The following is a 21648-nucleotide window of genomic DNA, read 5'->3' on the forward strand; positions in this document are numbered from 1 at the left end:
AAGTGGAATAAATTATACGAAGCTTTCCCAGGAGGTACGAGGAGTTTTCAACCATTATGGTACGGCTCTGTAACAGCCTTCAAATCCAACTCCCAAAGAGCCAAAATTCTTATTTCTTTGAGGATGAAGTTTGATCAGATGATGACTATAATTACTAATGAAAAATTGGCACTAGAAATCAGTTCTGTGTTCTGAATGCTGTGTGCTGAATGTTCTGAAAAACGCTGGGCCGGGGACTGGATGGCTGAAGTGCTACGTTTTGTATTATTTATATATTTCACGTTAGAGAGCAACAGGGATAACACTGTCAGAACTGCACTGATCTGTACTCTTAGTTACGAAAGGAACAGATTTCACCGTAGCTTTTTATAATATAAAACCCTCCGTTTTCTAGTAGTTGCATTCTAATTTTAAGAAACTGAATATATAAAAATGAAGATCTACACTTAGAAAGTAATTAAGAATAACTGTATCTCTATTTTCTCCCATTTTCTGGTTAAAAAAAAAAATGACAGCACTCTTTACCCAAAGACAGTACATGTAGAGCCATGTAATGATACTCTGCTATAGCCTTAAGAACGTCTATAAAGAGGAATAAAAACAGCCTCCCAAACCTATTTATTTATCTGAATATGGATCCACCACTTCCGTTTCCCCTACTGATAATAAATCGAGAACACAGACAGCCTTTCAAATAAATTTTCAGCACCATCATCAACACGCAGATGACCGTATACCTAAGTCAATTAACATGTCATCTAGTTCTTCCTTATGAACCATTATGGCAGAGAAACGTAAGCAAAAATCACCCCAGCACTGCACTGTAGAGATGCTTCCACAGTGTTCTTCAGTGCTCTCACCTGATGGTTCAGACTCAGCTGACTATACAAGAAACAATTCTTCTGTCGACTAACTTACACTTTATACAAAGCTCTCACACACGTGCCGAAATATATACACACAGAACAATTGTAAAGTAGCTTTTCTAGCTTCAGTTCTTCAGAACTAATCGAAAGCATTTATACTTACGTCGATGTAGAAGTGTGAACTGTGCTGCCAATTCCTTTGCACCTTCTACTGTCGCGCAGAGTCTGTCTGGCATGAAATAACCATCTGCAATACTGGCAATAACCACCTTGAACACCAGGAGTATTTTCCCATCCTGAGTTGTGGTTGAGTACAAGGAGTATTCTGGTGGTGTCCAGTTACTTTTATTGCAGACATAATCCAGATGCATCACTGCAGAACTGAAGTGACCGGGTTTTAAAGAATACCTGCTAGTTAGAGTAAGCTTTGTGCCTGGGAAAAAAGGGTATGTGCACCCTTCAACTTCAGAGGGGCCTGGACTACGCTGACCATTAAGACGAACTGAAGGACTTGCTGGTTCCCCTAAGGATTTTTGATGACCAGCTCCTTTGTCAGGAAACCCTAAGAGATTTTCAGAACCAGGACTCAGCTGAGCATTAAAACGCTGCTTCCAAGCTCTTCCTTTCTTACCTCGCTTTGCCAGCGCTACCTCAATACTAGCTCCATCAATGCACTTTCCATTCATTGCAGACATCGCAGCAACTGCATCTTCACGGTGGAAAAAATGAACAAAAGCACAGTCTCTCAGCTTCTTTACACGTTTAACTGCTCCTGGCTTGAACTTGTCGAATTCAGCTTTAATTGTGTCCTCTGTAGTAGATCTCAGCAAATTTCTTACACGTAATTCTTTAACTCTCTGCCTTCTTTTTTCACCAGCTTCCTCCTCAGGCTGTGCCCAGTCTACCCGAATGGTATGACCCCAGAGCTGGAGTGCTCCTCCAGCAAAGGAGCGTTACATCAATAAGGAATACGCCATGGAAAACAAAATCATTCTTGGCAACTACCTCTATAAAAAGCAAACATGATGCATGGCACACGAAACTGGGGTTTGTTGCCTGCATCTGCTTAAGCAAAATATGCAAAATATTGCTACTTGACATTATTAAAGAAAATAAGACTCCGAAAAAATTCAAAGATTCAAAATCTCTACCCTTTGGGTTCACCATAAGCTGTCGAAACACAGACGTTGTGATTTTGTGACATGCATAGACATGCACATATAAAGCAACCATAAGCAACATATTGTTTTACTTACTTTTTAATAATATTACCACTTTAAAAAGCGAGGTCAACAACTGGAAAAAGTCATCTAAATATCTAGGCACTAGCGCAAGCCTTACTCTATGTTGCAGCAGACACCAAACCCACAAACTGAAAAAAAATCCCACCTTGTGACTCGTTCCAAGCCAACATTTCCATATCACACAGCCAGTTTATTTTACATTCCGTGATCCGGCCGTATTTCTCCCGTTACTTTCCAAGGCCTGTATCAGTCTTACGGAACGCTCCTTCCTAACCCTCCATCAGCAGTTAATGCAAGACTTGCCTACATCTCAGCCTTAATGAATACAGGGAGGTTTGTCATTCACTTCAGCAACACCAAGGCTGTATTATCCATTTTAACGACTTTGCTTCTCCAACCATGTTGTTTCATTTCTTCCCTACTTAATTTCTCTTCTAGAATTCCCCTTTTCAACTGTACCTTTACCTATTCCCTCCTCTTTGTCTATTTTATCCCTTTTACTTTCCCACCCTCAAAATGTATAAAATGAGGTGCAAAGGAAAGTCATCTTCTACTTGTTAAACTCTTAAAATTATTTTCTAGTAACAGATTAAAGACCTACTTTCAAACGTTTTTAAAATACGAAACATCAATAACATCATTCATGACACTCAAAGGAAATAAGGGACACATTCCAAGCGTGGTATTTGTTAAGCTCAGCTTTAAGAGAGTTCATGTGCAGGGACTAGTGCGTGCTAATGAAAACTGGATGTGCGCCCCAGCAAACAGATATCCTGGTGTAAATTACAGTAACTTGTGTTTATAAAAAGGGATGTGCGCTCTTTCATTCCCGGAACTGCTTCAATTTCAGCTTCTTTAAAAAAAAACCCAAACAAAACCCAACAAAAAAACCCCAATCCCAAAAACCCTGATTCATGAACCAAAAAAGTTTACCTGAAAGGCATTACTGCAGTTTTGGAACTCTCAAAATCCCTTCAAGAAAGGAAAATCGTGATGATCCACCACCCCACGCCCCCACACAATGGAGAGAGACACTCCCCCAAAACTCAATTGATTTCCAAATAGGTTTACCTGGGATTAGGCTTCTTCTAGCCACTGCAGCTGCTCTGTGAGATTCGTATTGCACAAAAGCAAAGCCACGAGTTTTAGTTTTGTCAGTGGCATCTGGACAAACAGTGACATCTACCACTCCTTCTGTAACTTTTTTCATTTCACGCAGTATTTCTTCTTTCTTCTTTTCTTTTGGAATCCCTCCAATAAATAGTCTGCAGTTGTTCGAGCTGACGCAGACACCAATAAATCTCCCTGGACGAATTTCGTAATTATTAAGAATCTCGATGGCTAGCTGGGCTTCCTCTTCAGCAGTGTACATCACAAAAGCACAGCCTCGATTCTCACCACTGAATCTCATCATCAGCCTGAACTCATAGATCTTCCCAGCTCTCTCGAAAACAGGAACTAATTCATCTTCACACAGATCCCGAGGAATCTTACTCACAAAAACTTCACATCCACGAGGTGGTGGAGGACCTGCCCAACCTTAAAATAAATTATCCAACAACAGTCTCAGTACAAATGCCAGACAGGCGCTCCCCCCCTGCGCCCCCCAATGTGGAGGTGGGAGTTACTTATTTATTTTTAGTCTGAACTTAAAACTAGCATATTATCATGTTATTTAATTCTCATTTTTGCTATGTTTGGATAACAGAATGCCATGAGCCCACAATTCGTATTTCTTTTAATCCCATCTTCTGGTTTTTTCAGGGGACTCTGTATGACAACCCACTGAACCCAGCATTATTTAAAGCACTGACAGGTTTGCTGTAAGAGTCTACGCTTCGATCGCTTTTCACCCCTTGAAGTTCTGTGTCAGTTATTAATACAACTGACAGGTGATAACTGAGAGAGAACTGCAGTTGTATTTTCCATTCTAACATTTTAAAGTTGCAAATGTTTCTCTGCACTTCTTGACCGTATTTGAAGAAATTTTGCTCAGGGTGCCCGTGCAGATTTATTTTCTTCCTGGACATCATTCAAAAGGTCCAAACATTTTGCTTCCACCTTCTTCATTCATCCACTAAAACAGGACTCCCTAAGGAAGGCAGGATATGGAGCCATCCTTTCTTCAATAGCCAAAACCACTGAACACTTTTCCTCTAGAAACAGACCTCAGTTTTCACGGGCTGGAGCTGGACGGTAGGAAAAAAGAAATTAAAAAAAAAAAATAATCCACAGAACAAGTAAGTCCCTAGTTCACGGCTGAAAATTTCTTGTCCTTATTTCTCCGTGCGGGAACAGAAACGACGCAACACCAATGTGACGATCAGGTCGTCCATCTTTTTGGGTTTTTTTTATTCCAATCCTGGTTACATTTATACTCTACTCAGTTCCGTACACGCACTCATCTATCTTCTAATAGGCTACAGGTCATCTACACGCGCTGTTCACGCGCCTCTACAAGCATTTGCATTGGTTAATTGCAATTAGCACGTAAAGCCCCAAACTTGCCAAAACTCCCTTATCTCATACCCTGTTTTGCTCAGACTTGTGTGCTTTTGCTGACCACAGGTGTTTCTCACTTATCTGCTATCTTGTGTGGTTTTGCCAGCCTTATTTTGCTGGCCTTGTCTTCGTCCTTGCATTCTTCTGTCTGCACTAACTTTCTCCCAGCGCGGCCCAGACTCCTACAGTATTCCATAAATCCCATAAAATTCCCTAGATTCCATAAATCTGTTCATTGACCTTAGTTATATCTGTACACCTCTCCTTTAAATCTTCATGTATCATCATACTATAAATGGTTTTCTAGGCCAGGTGAGACTTGACTGTTTGAGATGGCTTGTAAGAAGTTACAATGACTGTTTGTAAATGAGGAGTGTCGGTGTGAATTTTGCTTGTATAAGATGTGGTTTCTGTGAGCTTGTGTTGCTGCCAAAGGAGACAGTCTCACTGTCAGTTCTGTTTTCCTGTTCCCATCTTGTTCTTCTGACTGGCACGCTATCCAGAGCAAGCAGCTGATCTGTCTTCAAAATTGCCCTAAAAAATCATGTATTTGTTTTCCACTTTGGTTGGCAACGTCACAGTTCTTGTTCAGTTTATGCCACCTGTGGGAAATGTATCTGAAGAGTGTAGTGTAAAAAACCAAAAAGGTTAAGAAAATGAATTTTCATTGCTTTGGGTCCTCCGCTTAGATTGCTGCAGACATAATGATGTCATTAGAATTACATGGAAGAAAGTCTGAGATGGCACAGTTATAATCCTCCCGCTGTTAGCGAGATCTGTAATGTTAATTGAAGTTTGATTGCTTGAGCTGCTGCTGCTGCAAAAAAACCTTGTTTAATGTGTCCTCCAGTGATCATAGAATCTATCATAGAATACCAGGTTGGAAAGGACCTCAGGGATCATGTGGTCCAACCTTTCTCGGCAAAAGCACAGTCTGGACAAGATGGCCCAGCACCGTGTCCAGTGTGGGGGAATCCAGTGCTTCCCTGGGGAGATCATTCCAATGGCTGATTGTTCTCGTCGTGAAAAATCTTCCTCTTATGTCCAATCAGAATCTCCCCAGGTAACTTGTACCCATTACCCCTCATCTTTTCCATGTGACTCCTTGTAAAAAGGGAGTCTCCATCTTCTTTGTAGCCGCCCTTTAAATACAGGAACATGGTGATAAGGTCTCCCCTAAGCCTTCTTTTCTCAAGGCTGAGCAAACCCAATTCTTTCAGCCTTTCCTCACATGGCAGATTTCCCAGTCCTTTGATGACCTTTGTGGCCCTCCTCTGGACCCTCCCCAGCCCGTCCACGTCTTTTTTGGGTAGTGAGGACCAAAACTGAACACAGTATTCCAGGCGTGGCCTGACAAGCACTACGTAGAGTGGGATGATGACTTCTTTATCTCTGCTGGTGATGCCCTTGTTGATGCAACCCGGCATCCCGTTGGCTTGCTTTGCCGCTGCAGCTCACTGCTCACTCATGTTGAGCTTGTTGTCCGCCAGGTTCCCCAGGTCCCTTTCCACAGAGCTGCTCCCCAGCCAGGTAGATCCCAGCCTGTGCTGCACTCCTGGATTACGTTTTCCCGGGTGCAAGACCTTACACTTGTCCTTGCTGAACTTGCTGAGGTTCTTGTTAGCCCACTCCTCCAGCCTATCCAGGTCATCCTGCAGGGTGGCTCTCCCTTCCCAAGTGTCCACTTGCCCACTCAGTTTGGTACTGTCAGCAAACTGCATCAGGACACACTTGATCCCATCACCCAGATGACTTCTGAAGATCTTAAGCGGCGTTGGGCCCAACATCGATCCCTGGGGGACCCCACTTGTGACAGGTTGCCGGTTTGAAAAGGAGCTATTTACCAGCACCCTCTGGGTGCGGCCTGTCAGCCAGTTCCCCACCCACCGCACAGACCACTTCTCTAGACCGCAGAGGATGACTCGAGTACCCGGTCAAGGAAACTCTCTGGTCAGTTGGTAACTACTTGAGGAATGGTGCTTTTGGTTAGCTGTTCCGTGTTTGCTCTGTTAAATACATGTCGCTCATTGGCAAACGTGGCACAGACCAGGTCTGGTTTAAGGCAGGAGTCATAACTTAATCCCAGCTGGCAGTGCTGTGCTGTAATGCTAATTTGGTAGGCAGCTTTAAGATTAGAAGGGGGGCTTTTTGAATGGCAGGTGGCATTTACTTAGTGAGAGTCACTGTTGAATGATTTACCAGACTGAGGATGATGGTAAAAGTTTGCCGAGGTAATAAATGACCATCGTTACTTAACGTCGTGACTTCCCTACACTGTCCAGCAGAGCCTCCTCCCCTTTTGTCCTAATTAAGGTGTGCAGTTGCTTTTGTCTTTGGAGCCCCTAAACGGTGCACTGTTGGTTTATGGGTTTTTGGGTGGGCAACCGACTGGCATGATGTGAGTGATGGCAGTAGTAGCTGGCAAACTGTGTTACTTGCCGTGTCCTGTCCGACCTCAGCTGAAGTAGTTAGAAATGTTTATAAAGCTGTTGGATGCTTTATGAACCAGAGCTGGGCTTTTTCCTAGATAAGCCGTGGCAGCGTGGCTCCAGATGCATGTAGCTTCCCTGCGTACCATGTAGTTCTTAGCGTACAGCTTAGAGATGAAAATCTGTTCTCTGAGAAGGCAAAAATGTCCCCATTCCGTTAAATTTTGCTCACAAGTAAATTACGGGCCCTTCGATGGTGCTTCCATGAAGGAAAAAGTTTGAAGTTCATTACAAAATCACCTAAATATAATTTATTCTGAACTTCAAGCCAAAGTAAAATATTTAACTATGTTCTTTTTGAACTTGTCAATAGTAATTTTTTTTCACCTTGCCTCCTTATGCTTTGTCATTTCAGACTAGTACTTCCCAAATTTTGTGTTTTTTTCCTACCAGCTTTGTGCTCCTTGCTCTGTCTCCTGCGGAGAACCTTTCTTGTCAGAACTTTAGAAAAAGCTGTTAGTTATGATGTAACTGTTTGTCTGCCTTTGAAACTTCTGCCTGATTTGTCCAATTTGTTCAAAACAACCCAAAAACCAACCAAACTTTTTTTTTAAAAAAAATGCATATTTTGGGAAAATGCAGTGCCATATTTGCAGATCATAACTCCACATTTTTAAATATGCATATGCATTTTTACATGATCTGTTGAACACACCTTTCAGTGTATGTGGCAGAGAGATAACAGAGTGTGTGAATGGCCTTGGCTTAAGGGCAGGAGCACGGATCTTGCAGCAGTCAGAGAAACTCAGCGGAGAGAGGAGAAGCCTCCGAGATCTCGCTCTGATGAATCACCTGGAGCTTTAGGTGGTGAAAAGAGAGGGACGGTAATTAGAGAAAACACATTAGCCTGCTATTATTGTGGAAAGAAGGGACATTTACAACGGAATTGTAGAAAGCGAGAGCGGGATGAAAGGATGTTTAAAGGAGAATAGGGGTGTCAGGGGCTCTATTTCCTGGGCACAAAGACATCAGAGGAGCCCTTGATAAAATTGAAATTAGGTCCCCAGAGTTTGAGTTTTTAGTAGATGTGGGTGCCGAGAAATCAACTGTGAGAAACATTCCGAGGGGATGTAAAGTGGAAAAAGAAACTGCTCTAGTAATAGGAGCTAAAGGGGAACCATTTAAAGTACCAAGTGTCGGGGATGTAGAAATAGAATCCCAACACCGTATCGTTATAGGGGATTTACTGTTGCTGCCAGAGGCTGAAAATAACCTTCTGGGAAGAGATTTAATGACGGAGTTAAAATTAAAAATAATAGTACAAGAAAAAGAAATAAAAATTTGTACATTAACAGAAAAAGACGAACAACAAATAGATCCGAAGGTCTGGTATACGAAAGGAGAGACTGGAAAACTTGAAATAAAACCTATTAAAATTAATTTAATTGATCCGGAGACACCAATTCGGATAAAACAATACCCCATTCCCCTAAAGGGCCGAGAGGGGTTGGAACCAATAATAGACGAATTACTAAGTAAAGGCACATCGGAACCTTGCATGTCTCCACATAACACACCTATTTTACCAGTTCTAAAATCAGACGGATCTTACAGATTGGTGCAAGATTTAAGGGCTGTGAATCAGCGAACTGTGGCTCGTTTCCCTGTGGTAGCAAACCCCTATATGCTACTTAACCAACTATCCCCTGACTATATTTGGTACAGTGTCACTGATTTAAAAGATGCATTTTGGTCCTGCCCCCTAGACGAAGGGAGCAGAGACTATTTTGCGTTTGAATGGGAAGATCCATTTAATACCAGGAAACAACAACTCAGATGGACAGTACTTCCCCAAGGGTTTACTGAATCCCCCAACCTCTTTGGACAGGCATTAGGGAAATTATTGCTGACATTCAAACCATCCTCAGGAATAAAACTCCTACAATATGTAGATGATCTATTAATAGCTGGACAAACTGAGGATGATGTCAGGACAGGGACTATAGAATTATTGAACTTTCTAGGAGAAAAGGGATTAAAGGTTTCAAAGTCTAAATTACAGTTTGTAGAAAATGAAGTGAAGTACTTGGGACACTGGCTCAGTAAAGGGGAGAAGAAATTAGATCCTGAAAGGATATCAGGAATACTGTCTTTATCACCACCCAAAACAAAAAGAGAAATTCGTCAGGTATTAGGATTATTAGGATACTGCAGACAATGGATAGAAGGATATAGTGAAAAGGTAAAATTTTTATATGAAAAGCTGGTGTCTGACAGGTTGAAGTGGACTGAGGAGGATGAGAATAAGTTTCAGAAACTAAAAGAAACACTGGCTGAGCCTCCAGTGTTAAGTTTACCAGATGTTAAAAGACCTTTTCAATTGTTTATAACCACCTCAAATCAAACTGCTTATGGGGTTCTAACCCAAGATTGGGCTGGAAGTAAAAAACCAATTGGATATTTTTCAAAATTGTTAGATCCCGTAAGCAGGGGCTGGCCAACATGCTTACAGTCTTTGGTGGCAGCCGCCTTGCTCATTGAGGAGGCACGAAAAGTGACCTTCGGGTTTTCTCCTCATGATGTGCGTAGTGTACTACAACAAAAAGCTGAGAAATGGCTCACTGATAGTCGACTACTGAGGTATGAGACTATCCTAATAGAAGCACCAGAACTAGAGCTGAGAGTAACCGGTGCTCAAAACCCTGCTCAATTTTTATATGGAGATCCTAGAGGTGAATTGAGTCACGACTGCATCGAAGCAATAGAATTACAGACCAAGATAAGACCAGATCTAGAAGAAGCTGAATTATCTGAAGGCCAAAGGTTGTTTATAGATGGGTCCTCTAGAGGTGTAGATGGGAAAAGGAAATCAGGGTATGCAATAGTCGATGGAACCAAGTTAGTGGTTAAAGAATCAGGCCCTCTCAGTCCTGCATGGTCAGCTCCAGCATGTGAACTATACGCTCTATATCGAGCTCTTGAAATTTTGAAAGACACGAAAGGCACTATATATACAGACTCCAAATGTGCCTTTGGGGTGGTTCACACCTTTGGAAAGATCTGGGAAGAAAGAGGAATGATTAATACTCAGGGAAAAGATCTGGTGCATCAAGAATTGATAGTTCAAGTATTGCAGGCATTGAGAGGTCCTGAAGAAATAGCCCTAGTGCACATAAAAGGACATCAAAAAGGAACAGGATATCAAACTAGAGGTAATAATCTAGCAGATGAAGAGGCAAAAAAGGCAGCTTTAAGGGAACCAATAAAGCTATATGTAATTGAACAGGGGGTAGATTATGGGAAAAAGGTATATAACCCTCAAGAACTAACCGAGATTCAGAAGTTAGGGGCTACTATGATAGATGGGAAATGGATTCTTCCAGACAAGAGGGAGATACTACCTAAAGGATATACTAGAAGAATAATAAATAGATTACACCAAAGCACTCATTGGGGCACTAAGGCTTTAAGTGATCATTTCCTAAGGCATTTTGGCTGTATTGGAATATATGAAATTGCGAAACAAGCTACTTATGGTTGTTTAACATGTCAAAAAATTAACAAAAGAACTATGAGACAGGCCGCAGCTGGTGGAAGGAAAACAGCTTATCGACCTTTTGAGAGGATCCAGGTAGATTTTACAGAACTACCGAAAGTTGGGAGATGCAGATACCTACTAGTAATGGTGGATCAGTTAACTCACTGGGTAGAGGCATTTCCTACCACCAGAGCGACTGCTCGATCAGTAGCTAAAATATTGCTAGAACAAATTATACCACGATTTGGAATTGTAAAAGTATTTGATTCGGATCAGGGTACTCATTTTACATCTAAAATTATAAAATTAATTACAGAAGCCCTAGGCATCACTTGGGAATATCACACTCCGTGGCATCCACAAAGTTCTGGACGGGTAGAGCGAATGAATCAGACCTTGAAACAACAGTTATCTAAATTAATGATAGAAACCAAACTCTCATGGATTAAATGCCTGCCCTTAGCCCTACTTCATATTAGGACTATGCAAACTCAGAGACAGGCCTCTCACCTTTTGAAATGTTATATGGAATGCCATATTCCCAAGGTATGCCTCTGGGGCATCCACTGATAGAAGACGTAACGATTCAACAATACATTAAAACTATTGAGAAAAATCTAAAAGAATTAAGAATGAAGGGAATATTGGCCCAGACGACTCCTTTAGGATTTGCAGTGCATAAAATACAACCTGGAGATAAAGTAATGATTAAAATCTGGAAGGAGGAAAGCTTATCTCCTAGATGGGGAGGACCATTCCTGGTGGTGTTGACTACGGAGACAGCTGTAAGAACTGCTGAAAGAGGATGGACTCGTATTTCCAGGGTGAAAGGACCAGTCACAGGTGAATCAGATTGGAAGATCGAGTCAACGCCTGGAGATTTGAAGCTCCGAATGCGACGGAGTTAAAATAGGACTGGACTTACCGAGGCAGACAGAGCGACATCAACAGTAGTAAAGATCCTGAATCGTCCACATGAACCCTGTGTGTATGTATATATGTTAAAAGGTTGTAGCATTCACAGGTTTTTTTCGGTTTTAGACTGTTTTACATGAAAACATAAGTCAGTTTGTATAGTTGAACAAAGAAACTGAAAAAAAAGGGAAGTAAGAGAGTGAGGGAAAAGCTGAGAGTAAGTCCAAGTGAGGGCAAGACCGGGTTGGCCTCCATTTTTGCTGTTAAGAAGACACAAACCCGACCGTTGGCAGCAACCCAATGGGTCCAGGGGTAAACAGAAAAATGTGCCATACCGGACCTCACGATGGCGACTGGCTTTTTCCCTCATGTTGTGTGTTGGCCTCGTGATGGCTAAAAAGGGTCAAAACACTACCAGCTTATGTGACCCCTTTGAAGAGAATGAGTTTGTTCCGTTAGCAAAAACTATAAGTAAAACTTTCAATTTAAGTCACTGCTGGGTTTGTGGGGGACCTCTGGGATTGTCAAGTTGGCCGTGGGTCTCTGTGCCCCTTCCCCAGCACAAATTGTAAGTAACTATAGTGATGTTAATAATACTGCCTGGGAAGATAGTGAAAAATGGCCAGTTCAATTCCCTAACAAGGGTAAATTTTGTCTGAACCGAACTCAGAAAGGAGGAGTTGATGTGGGAGAGAGTAAGTGTCAATGGACACTTACACATAAGTTAATTAACAAAGATAGAGGTATCTATATATGGTTGTGGCTTAACGAACAAGGACGCAGCAAAGGATTCAAGGGGTTCTGGTCAGACAAAAATGAAACTGAATATGCCAAACTACGAGGAAACAGTTTTTATAATCGAACTTGTGAATGGAAAAATGACACTGGGTCCTGGTATTGTAAAAACAGCTTTTATTTTACCTGTTGTGGCATTTGCTGCCCTAATGTTTATACCATGTATGATTCCATGTTTTATTAGATTGATTCATTCACTCGTTCAAGGGATGCAAATCTCTGCAATACCAATAGATCCTGAGTTGGCCAGAGGAGAAAAGGTACACCCACTAATGATGGTTAAACTAAAGAAAACAAAACACCCAAATCCCGTACAACAAACCTTAGCCCGTTTTGAAACCCAAACACGAATCAATTTGATAAAACAAAAGGCGAGGGATTGTGAAGAATATGGTGGTGATTCGTGCTAAAATATGGTGACTTTGTTAGTGTTTATCATGTACATAAGTTAAAGGAGATTTATCATGGTTTTATTGTTAAAAGGGGTTTGGAGGTTTTTTCCCTCAGTGACTGATGCTAAGCAGGTGGAAAATTACTGGCGGGACCCCCGTCAGAAGCCCCCAGCAACAGCGGATTGTGCAGGTGAAATATGATCGGAGGAACCCTGCCAGGAGCCCCGGCAACCCCAGAAAGCCCGGGGAAGTTTGAGGGACCCTGCTGCGCGTGTGGGGATGGGACTATAAAAGGGAGTGAGGCAGCACCACCCGGTGCTCGTCGGTGCAGAGCAGGAAGCCCCCCCTGCCCCCCGGCGTGCCTAGCCTTTTTGCTTGTTCTTACTGCAAATACATTTATAAAAAGAGATTTGCGGCTCTGCCTCGGCATTTATAACAAATCCGTGAAAGCAACTGCTCCGGCCGTTAAAAAAGCCAAACCTCAGACAACCCCTGGCTTCATCAAAATGAGATTCCAGAAAGTAAACAGGGCAAAGCACAAAAAAATCCCTGACAGGCAACGGCAGAAACAGCATCACTCTTATCTGCTCCAAATGGCCTCCCATCTCCTTTCAGCAAGGTTTCACAGCCCACAAACTGCACGAAGATTATGTTATCAGGAATTCTCTCTGCAGTTACAGGCAGAAGAAGGTATGGAAACAGACCACAACAACCTTGCGGCAAGGGAGAGATCAATTAATTTTCCCTTTGTCTCAGGGAGTTCAAACATCCCGCCAAGACAAACGGGACCTGTCAGAGCAGCAAGGGGACACCAGATTAAAATTGTGGGAGTTGATGAGGGTGGCCACACCGCCCCCTCAAGAAAAAAGACTTGAAGAGTTCGGATAAGAGACCAGTGGAGGAAGCAAGCGAAGCAGGACAAGCCCCGGGGCAAAAACGCCACCTGAGGAGGCCAGACGGCATGTAGGGCAGGAAGAGAAAAGAGAGAGGAACAGGAGGCGCGGAAATACCCTGTGCTATTCTTGCCGACTTGCACGCCGAGGGTGGCCGCCGCGGCCCCGTCTCCTCACGGCCCCGTCTCCTCGCAGTCCCGTCTCCTCGCAGTCCCGTCTCCTCGCAGTCCCGTCTCCTCGCAGTCCCGTCTCCTCGCAGTCCCGTCTCCTCGCAGTCCCGTCTCCACGCGCCCTCGTCCCCGACACTGTCTCCGCCCTTCCCCACAGCACAGCCAGGGCCCGAAGCCACCTCTGTCCTCAGAGACCCCGCTCTCCCCTCAAGCGCCCCCCGCCACACCGCCACAGGAGGCCGCCGCACCAACCCCACCGATCCCTCCGCCAGCCGCCACACTCGCCTCGCCCCGCCCCGCGGCCACCGCTTTCCCTCGCTCTGCCCCGCCTAGCCAATCACCAGGCGGCCAGGGCGGGCACGGCTACAATTGACAGGCGACACCAGCCAATCATAGCAAGGCAAAGGGCGGGACGCGGCACGCGAGCGCGTTGAAAACAGGCGACGGCTGGGCGAAAGGATACCGTTAGTGCGCGTGCAGCGACCGCGCCGCTGCCTCAGCGCCTTGGGGGCGGGCGGGGGGGGAAGCGCCGCCAGCTCAGAGCTCCCCCCTGAGGGCGGGTCTGCTGGCTGCCCCCGCCGCGCCCCTCCCTCCTTTCCAGAAGGAGGGCTCGCCCTTAGCTGTTCAGGAGTTGGCTGGTGGGGTTTGGATCTTTCGGCTTCTCTCCGCTCTCACGAGGTGTATTGGGCCCTTTAGGATATGCTCTGGGGTGCGCTTGTGCTTTAGAGAGCACTTGGGGTCGCGTGGCTCCCTCTTGCTCAGTAAGACCTAAGGGAAATGGGTCTGTTTTCTTCCCTTCCTTTGCCTAAGATTTAAACGCTCAATTGTATTTACTAGTGAGGCAGAGAATCACAGAAATCTTAACTTTGGGACATGCAAATTCATCTTCATTATGAATACGTTTCAGAGCTTTTAGCAATCTAGTTTTAAATGTGTATTGCCATAAAATCGCCCCATTATTTTAGACATTTACCTACTCAAATTTGCTTATTTTCCAAAGAGAAAGCTTGTTATCCTTTCCTTAATAAGGGCATGGTAGACTAATCATGTATTTTACAAATTACATGCCTCCATTTAAAAGTTCTGCGTGGCCAAGGTACCAAAACGATTGTCTTCAAGGTTAAATTTCTCCACCTCTTCGTTTCAGGTGTCCGCTTGTTTTTACCACACGTAAATCGGCCACGAAGCCTCTTAACAGGAATGAATGTGGGGCATATCAAGTTGACTAAAGTTTGGGGCATTTTGACCTCGGCTCAGTATCCCTCTTACCTTGGCAACTGCTCACTCCCTGGCAGCAAACTCCACGTGTCTCAGCTGTTGTGGCTGCTGGGAGGCGCTGAAAGAAGGTGGACAATCTCTTCTAAGTGCAAAACCCCCAACAACCCAACCCAACTCCTCAGCAGTTTCTTTGTATTTCGTGGCAGTGCCATCTTACTGGGCGGGTTACCCGGTACAGCCATTCCCGCAGTACAAATGCCTGTTTGCTGCTCGAGGAGAGCGGGGCTGAACAGCCGCTCAGCGGGAAATGTTAACCTGTTCCAGCACTGAGCTGCTGAAGGTCTCAAGGAAAACACAAATTTGCCATCAGGTTTTTCCCTTTGTGACATGACATGAGTAAAAGAGAAAATCAAAATAACCCAGACGCATTCAATGTCCACGTTATTCTCTCTTATTCAACACCAAAGTCAGACATAGGAACTAAAGACCCGTTTTTCTCGCTGAGCCCTGCCTCTCCAAAAGAAATGAAGGGTCCTTTTGTTCCCCACATGCGAATTGGGTACCAGAGTTCTCACTGCCCCCTTGCCCACAGCTGCTAGCTGCTTTTCCTCTCTGACACTCTCATTGGTCAGTATTACTACATTGTACTAAGAACAACTGTTTCTAACCTGTGCTGGTCTTGGATTTTGCTGTGACTCGTGATAAAGTCTGAGCTGAATATTTTGGGTTTTTCTGATAAGGCAAGATTTACAGGGGAATACAATATTTTTATCAAATCAAGCAGTGTATCTGATAACTTCAGGTCTGCCAGAAGAGTTTGCACCTGAAAGCTTCTCACAGCTAAATCAAAACTAGTTACTCCCCTCCGCGCTCTCTGAAACATGGCTTGTCTTGTCTTACACCAGACAGGATCCTCGGTGAGCAAACCCTTCAGTCAATCTTCCGTTTTAAAAAGCTAGGTTTAGCTACTTCTAGCCTTTAACACAATGCATAATTCCATCAGGTCGGAACAGCTGTAGGGGGTAAGCTGCCTCTCTCGGCCTCGAAGTAGGCGCTGCCTCCCGTGAATTCCACCTTGTTTTAATTTCTTCCCCTTCCTCTGACATAGCACTTGATTGTGTTGTGCATTCAGGAGACGTATCTCGCTCATCTCTCAGTAGCCCTTGTTTGGGTAAGTGTGGTGGAAGGAGAAGGACGATGAACATTTTAATTCCCATTTCTAGGAGTGACAACTGTTTGCAGCAAAGGGACAGTTTCTCACTGTTGTGATTTCTTCTCCTCTCCCCATACATATATAAATACCACTCATCCAAATTAATGCCCTATTTTATACACTTATTTTTAATGAAGATTTACTAAAGGATGGGAAAGAAGACCAGGCCCCGAACAATGTTATTTACCAGAGTATTTAATTTTTTACTGCTTTATTGAATCAGTACCGTAGTATATAACTGTTTAACTTCTGATGTTTAGAAATTTCTTTTAGGATTATTTTACAAGAGGGACAGCATAATTTACAAAAAGCATTTGGCACAAATTCTGGTTAGAAAATGACTTTAAATTGCAAATAATATGCTCTCTGCCCTAAAGCTTTACACAGTTCCTATTAACAGCGAGTTAGTTTCCTCACGAATGTCTTTTTGAAACTGTCACAAATCTGACGGATGAGGAACGAGGGCAGAGTCCTGCCAAGATTATGCCATTTATTCCTTTGGCTAAATTTGAAAAGGGGAAAGAGGGCCTTTTTTCCACGTTTTACTTTATAGCACCGCCCCAGACAGTTGCTTTTCTTCCCCTTCTAACTTATTTTAGGTAGCTGTAACACAGGAGCCCTTAATGTTTTTTAACTTCTGTTTCACTGGAATGCTAGCAAGCCCCAGCATATGTATTCCTGGAGCGGCTATTCCTGCAGTTGTAATACACTGTAATAGAAGCATCAGCTTTTTTTGTCAGTGTGAACTGTCCTATAGCCTGGAGCAGGAAAAGAGGGTGTGTAGCATTTCTGCACTCTCGACAGGTTGATCTGTAGGTGGTGGAAATACTTTGAAAGGAAGCAGACGTCCTCTGAAGTTTAGACAAAAGTCTCTGTAGAAAACCTAGACATAATATGATTGTCAATCTAATTGTAGTAAGCTGTCTAGAAAGACTTCATTTCAGTCCATGTTATCAAGTAGCTGCAATGCCTGCCCAGTAGGATCCTCCAAACAAGGCATTCTGGCGCCTAAAAGGTCTTTTTTCTTGAAAGGTGCTGTTTGTTCTCGTTCAGCTTTCTGCCTTACAAAAGTTGGAATATTATTTAAACCCAAAATTACAGTATCTGATACTGCAGGAATAAGCATTAGGGGAAACAGAATATTAATTGTAGAGAAAACATACCCAATTGCTTTCTGGTTTTTTGTAAACCACTTTGAGACACACATGCCACAAGGTTTTAACATGCAGATATGCAATGAATATGAAAAAATGGATCCTGAAGCACGTTCTGTCCTCACTTAGGTGAGTTTGAATATCAGCAATTTCACTGGTGTAAACTGAATTAAGTCAGCTTTAGGCCAATATTGCTGAGTGCAGAGTGATGTAAAACGCGCATAAGGGATTGTATCTCTTTGCTTGTTTTTCCCCTCATTCCCTCCAGAACTATTGCTTTCTGCTCCCACTTTATCTCTAAAAACCTGGACCCCGTGGGACAAAGCCGAACCTTTCATCACTCCGCGAAACCGCAGTTCTCGGCAACACAGCCAACCTCCGGAGGGAAGGAGCAGATGGGAACTGCTGAAAAAAGTAATGCCACAAACGGTTGGTGGGAGAAGAGGGGAACGTCAGGGAAACAAAAGGGAGGAAAGGACGGGCAGGAGGGAAGGGCCGAGGGAGATGGAGGGTCCTGTCCTGCAGTACTGCTCCGTTGTTACACAATGCTTTCCCGTCTGCTTTGTAGGCAGACGCTTTAAATGGATTCTGAAACGGCAGAATATCCTCTGCACATCTGCACAACAGCAATTAAAGAGGTTTGGCGTTCTTAGTGCTTCTGAACGTGGCCAGTGCCCCAACAACGCTGACACCAAAGTTTTCTTTCCCCAAGGATGTGAAACAGAGCTACGGAGCAGGTTTCCTTCTGTCCCACTGCCGGTGTCTCAGTACTCACCAGAGGGCTCGGAAAGATGGGAGACAGTCCCCTCGCAGGCACTGCTCAGATTTTTATTTCTCTGCGAATATTGTCGGAAAATACTGGAATTGATGGTAGCTTCTGTGAAAGTCCTAGAGCATTTTTCAGCACTGGAACCAACCAGACGTCCGACATCAAACTGTAAAGTCTCTGGTCACACCTGACCTGACCTGGACATTACCTGGAAACTTGCCAGGGAGGCTGAAGATTTTTATATCACATTACCTTTTGAATATTTCACCGTTCTGGAAATAAATGACATTGAGTGCAACGGTGTAGAACAAGATTTAATTTTTATTTTTTCTAGATTTAAATATTTAAAATACCTTAACTGTAGTTTGAACAGTGGAAAGAGTCCACTCTTTCTTTGGGCTGTTCATACTTGGCTTTGAATTCCAGCTTATTCTGAGAATCCTAAAAGGCAGCGATTTATCAAGCTCACATCCTTTTAATTTATAATCCAGCTGCTGTGAGCTGCCAACCAGCTTTTAAGTCAGGAGACTCTGGACTGTCAGTGCCAATTATAGTTAAACAACTTACGATGCTGCTGTGTAGTTTTCTTTAGAGTTTTCCTGAGGCCTTAAGGATATAGTGCTATGCTTGGAGACACAATTAAGAAAGTCTGAAGCAATGTAACCTGTGGGCTCTGTGTGGTTTTTTCATTTATATACATACACACATTCACCTATAGTTGTATACTGTACACACACAGAATCTCACGACGAATCTTGGGGGGTTTTATGGTATTCATTAAGTACAGCTAACAGAATGATTTTTAAATGCCTTTCTGTATCTAGCTATTGTCTCTCCTACAGAGCCTAGTGACACAACCAAAAGGGTGATGAAAAAACCCTACACTGGGCAGCTATAAACAAAATCAGGGTTACGCAGTTTAACTGTTCCTGGTTTCTGGTTAAATGTTACAACAGCGAAACAAGAATTCAAAATCCTCGTTTCTAAACCTACTGAGCGGTTACGCCAACTTAGTAAATATCTGATTTACCCTCTTTAAATGCGAGTTTCATCGTTAACTTCCCCATTTGCTGGAGACGCTGCGTTTTCCCCAACGCAAGAGAGCCACTAGGTGGGCGTACGTTAGCTTAAAAGAAAGTTTGTCAACCCCAGCTGGTTTTATTTTGAAGGAGCTCTGCGGTTCCCTTCTCCCAGCATCCGGGAGATGCTGCAACACTGTCCACACCACGTCGAGTGATCGATTTGGGGTTTTTCGATGCTCGTGTCCACGCTGGGGCAAGCAAAGGCAAAGGCTTACTTAGAAGTGCCACCCTTCAAAAAGTGGATCTCCTACCCAAACGAGGAGCACAAGAACTCTGCATAAGTTCGTGACATAGAAAGCCCCAAGGACCCAGGCTGAAACAGATTCAGAGGATTACCTTGCTAACATAAAAGCTATTTTGTTTTTTAAAGCCTTCAAAATATATCTTTAAAAGCCAGGCACTTGCCAGAGAGAGAACTGGCGGATTATATAGAAAGGGCCTGTTGAGGAATTAGGCTGTAGGGGGGCAAAAGAAAAGTCGGTTATAGCAATATTCAACACAAAAGCGATAAAGAAGTTTTCAAAGTAAGCTGGTTCTTGTTTACAGGCAATAGAGCCTCATACTAGTCCTAAGCTGAGGGGTCAATAAAAGGCATTTTAGGACAGAGGAGTAAACTCAAAGTAACAAACTGACAAGGCTGGGTGTATTCAAGTCTAAAGAAACTCCAGGATGATATTGTGGGACTGAGAGGTGTAATGTGTAATAAACTTCTGAGGGCAGCATGGTACTAGAAGGATGGTGCCAAACAAGCCGCTTTCCAAAGAATTTCAGTACAAATTTGTGGAAACTGCAAAAACTCTGACTTCCACATCAGGAATATCTGAGTTGTAAGACTCTAAGCGGAAAAAAATGAACACAAAATGATTATTCATGGTTCCTCATAGTACCAGAAGGGGAGGGACAGCTAATGTAATCATCAGGCAGCCAATTTAAAATAAAGTGCTTTTTCATATGTCATAATTAGTCTTGCCATCGAACCTTTTGGAGGCCAGACAGATAAGCCAAAAGAAGGAGTAAGACAAGTTGACGCAGGGTAAGGGTATTAGATGTGATTAAATGAATGCAAACTTTAAAGCTAGAAGTCTGTGAGTTGTTGCTCATGACAATTTTTCGGAATGTAAGAAGACTCCGTCTGTACCCGTACCCCGTCCCCCAGCGTTCACTATCGCTCAGTGGTGGAGAACGATACAGGGCTAAACTGACCTTCAGATATTGCCAAGTTCATCCCTGTGGTCCTGTGATGCTGAAAAATTTGGACCTCATCTGCAAGCTCAAGTCTCTCAAAGGGAGTGAAGTTGTTAAGGGTGTCTGGTTGTCTTGCTGCAGCTCTGGATTGAGAGTCCAGTTTTCCTAAAGATTAATGGGAGTAATTGTGTGCAGAGAAGAAGGAGCCAGCTGAAAAGTGCATTGCCTAGACCAGCAAAAAAACTCGGCAGAAGCGCTGGTGGCAGTGCAGAAGCAAGCATCTGTAGGCAGCTGTCTGGATAGATTTGAAAAACTACAAAAAAATGGAAAAGCTGCACCGTTTATGACCTGTAAGATTCTGCAGATCCTAATTCAGTGTAAAGGTCATGGTCATTGGGGGTTCAATTTGAACATTGTGGTTAAATTTCCACAGGTACAAGATTCTGAGGAGGTCAGGGAATGAGTGGGAATACTTCATACTTAATCTTGCTCTCTGTGAGGACAAAGCTCCTGTTGATTTTAGCGGGAAGAAACATAACCCAGTGATGCGGTTGGAATAAAGCAGCCTGGAGTACTAGGTACTCAGTGGTAGATCTGGGGAATTACTGAGAACCTGTCCTGATGGGGTAATTTTTAAATAGCAGTGCTAGGGAAGTGTTTGGTTTTTTTAGTAACTTCTCTTACTATTTTTTTTTATTAGGATCAAATGGTTTTTGTATAAACAGATGTCTTTCTCACATCCCATGTTCCCTTCCTGCTCAATTATACAGTGAGCTCACAATTTATGTCACAAATCCAGTGTCTTTCCCATAAGAACCGACTTGTTGCACGCACGAATTTGTACTTGACTGGAGGATTGAGTACTGTCTGTAAGGGAGCTTTTAACACAAACATTCCCCAAACTGAAGAATGCAAACTAGAAAGTTACTGAGGGAAAGTCATTTCTCTAACTGGTTTGGGTGGATATTTCCAGTTTGCTTGTAAAAAACTCTTTGCAAGTCATAAAAACTTCATTATAATGTTGAAACACATTTCACGACTCTGCATCAGGTCTACTGCCTGGGCAACTCTCAAGGCTTTAACAGTATTGGAGTTACTGCAGTCGCTCAGAGTCATCAGAAACAGAAACGCTCCGTTCCTCACTGGAATTTCAGTTCGCTGGCCAAGCAGAACTACTGCTTTCTCCAGGCAAGTTTTTGACAAAACATTTTCCTAGTGTACACCCTGTCTGTCAATACATGATCAAACTGACATTCTAAAATAGTTACCTGTAAAACGGAGTG

At 43.3% G+C, this 21648-nt stretch overlaps 2 protein-coding genes across 2 annotated transcripts in view; one reads left to right on the forward strand and one right to left on the reverse strand.

The window, feature by feature from the left end:
• Positions 1 to 21648, forward strand: part of LOC141935987 (kinesin-like protein KIF20B) — a 51560-nt gene that overhangs the window by 17597 nt on the left and 12315 nt on the right. The window lies entirely within an intron of this gene.
• LOC141935921 (putative RNA-binding protein 46) lies at positions 238 to 6399 on the reverse strand. Its single transcript, XM_074852607.1, has 3 exons — positions 6318 to 6399; positions 3182 to 3649; positions 238 to 1803 (listed from the first exon to the last, which is right to left on the reverse strand). Exons 1-3 carry the CDS (start codon positions 6397 to 6399, stop codon positions 992 to 994), a joined length of 1362 nt encoding a protein of 453 aa, XP_074708708.1. The 3' UTR covers positions 238 to 991.

The sequence above is a fragment of the Strix uralensis genome, chromosome 30 (assembly GCF_047716275.1).
Source record: "Strix uralensis isolate ZFMK-TIS-50842 chromosome 30, bStrUra1, whole genome shotgun sequence".
In the NCBI taxonomy this organism is placed as follows: domain Eukaryota; kingdom Metazoa; phylum Chordata; class Aves; order Strigiformes; family Strigidae; genus Strix; species Strix uralensis.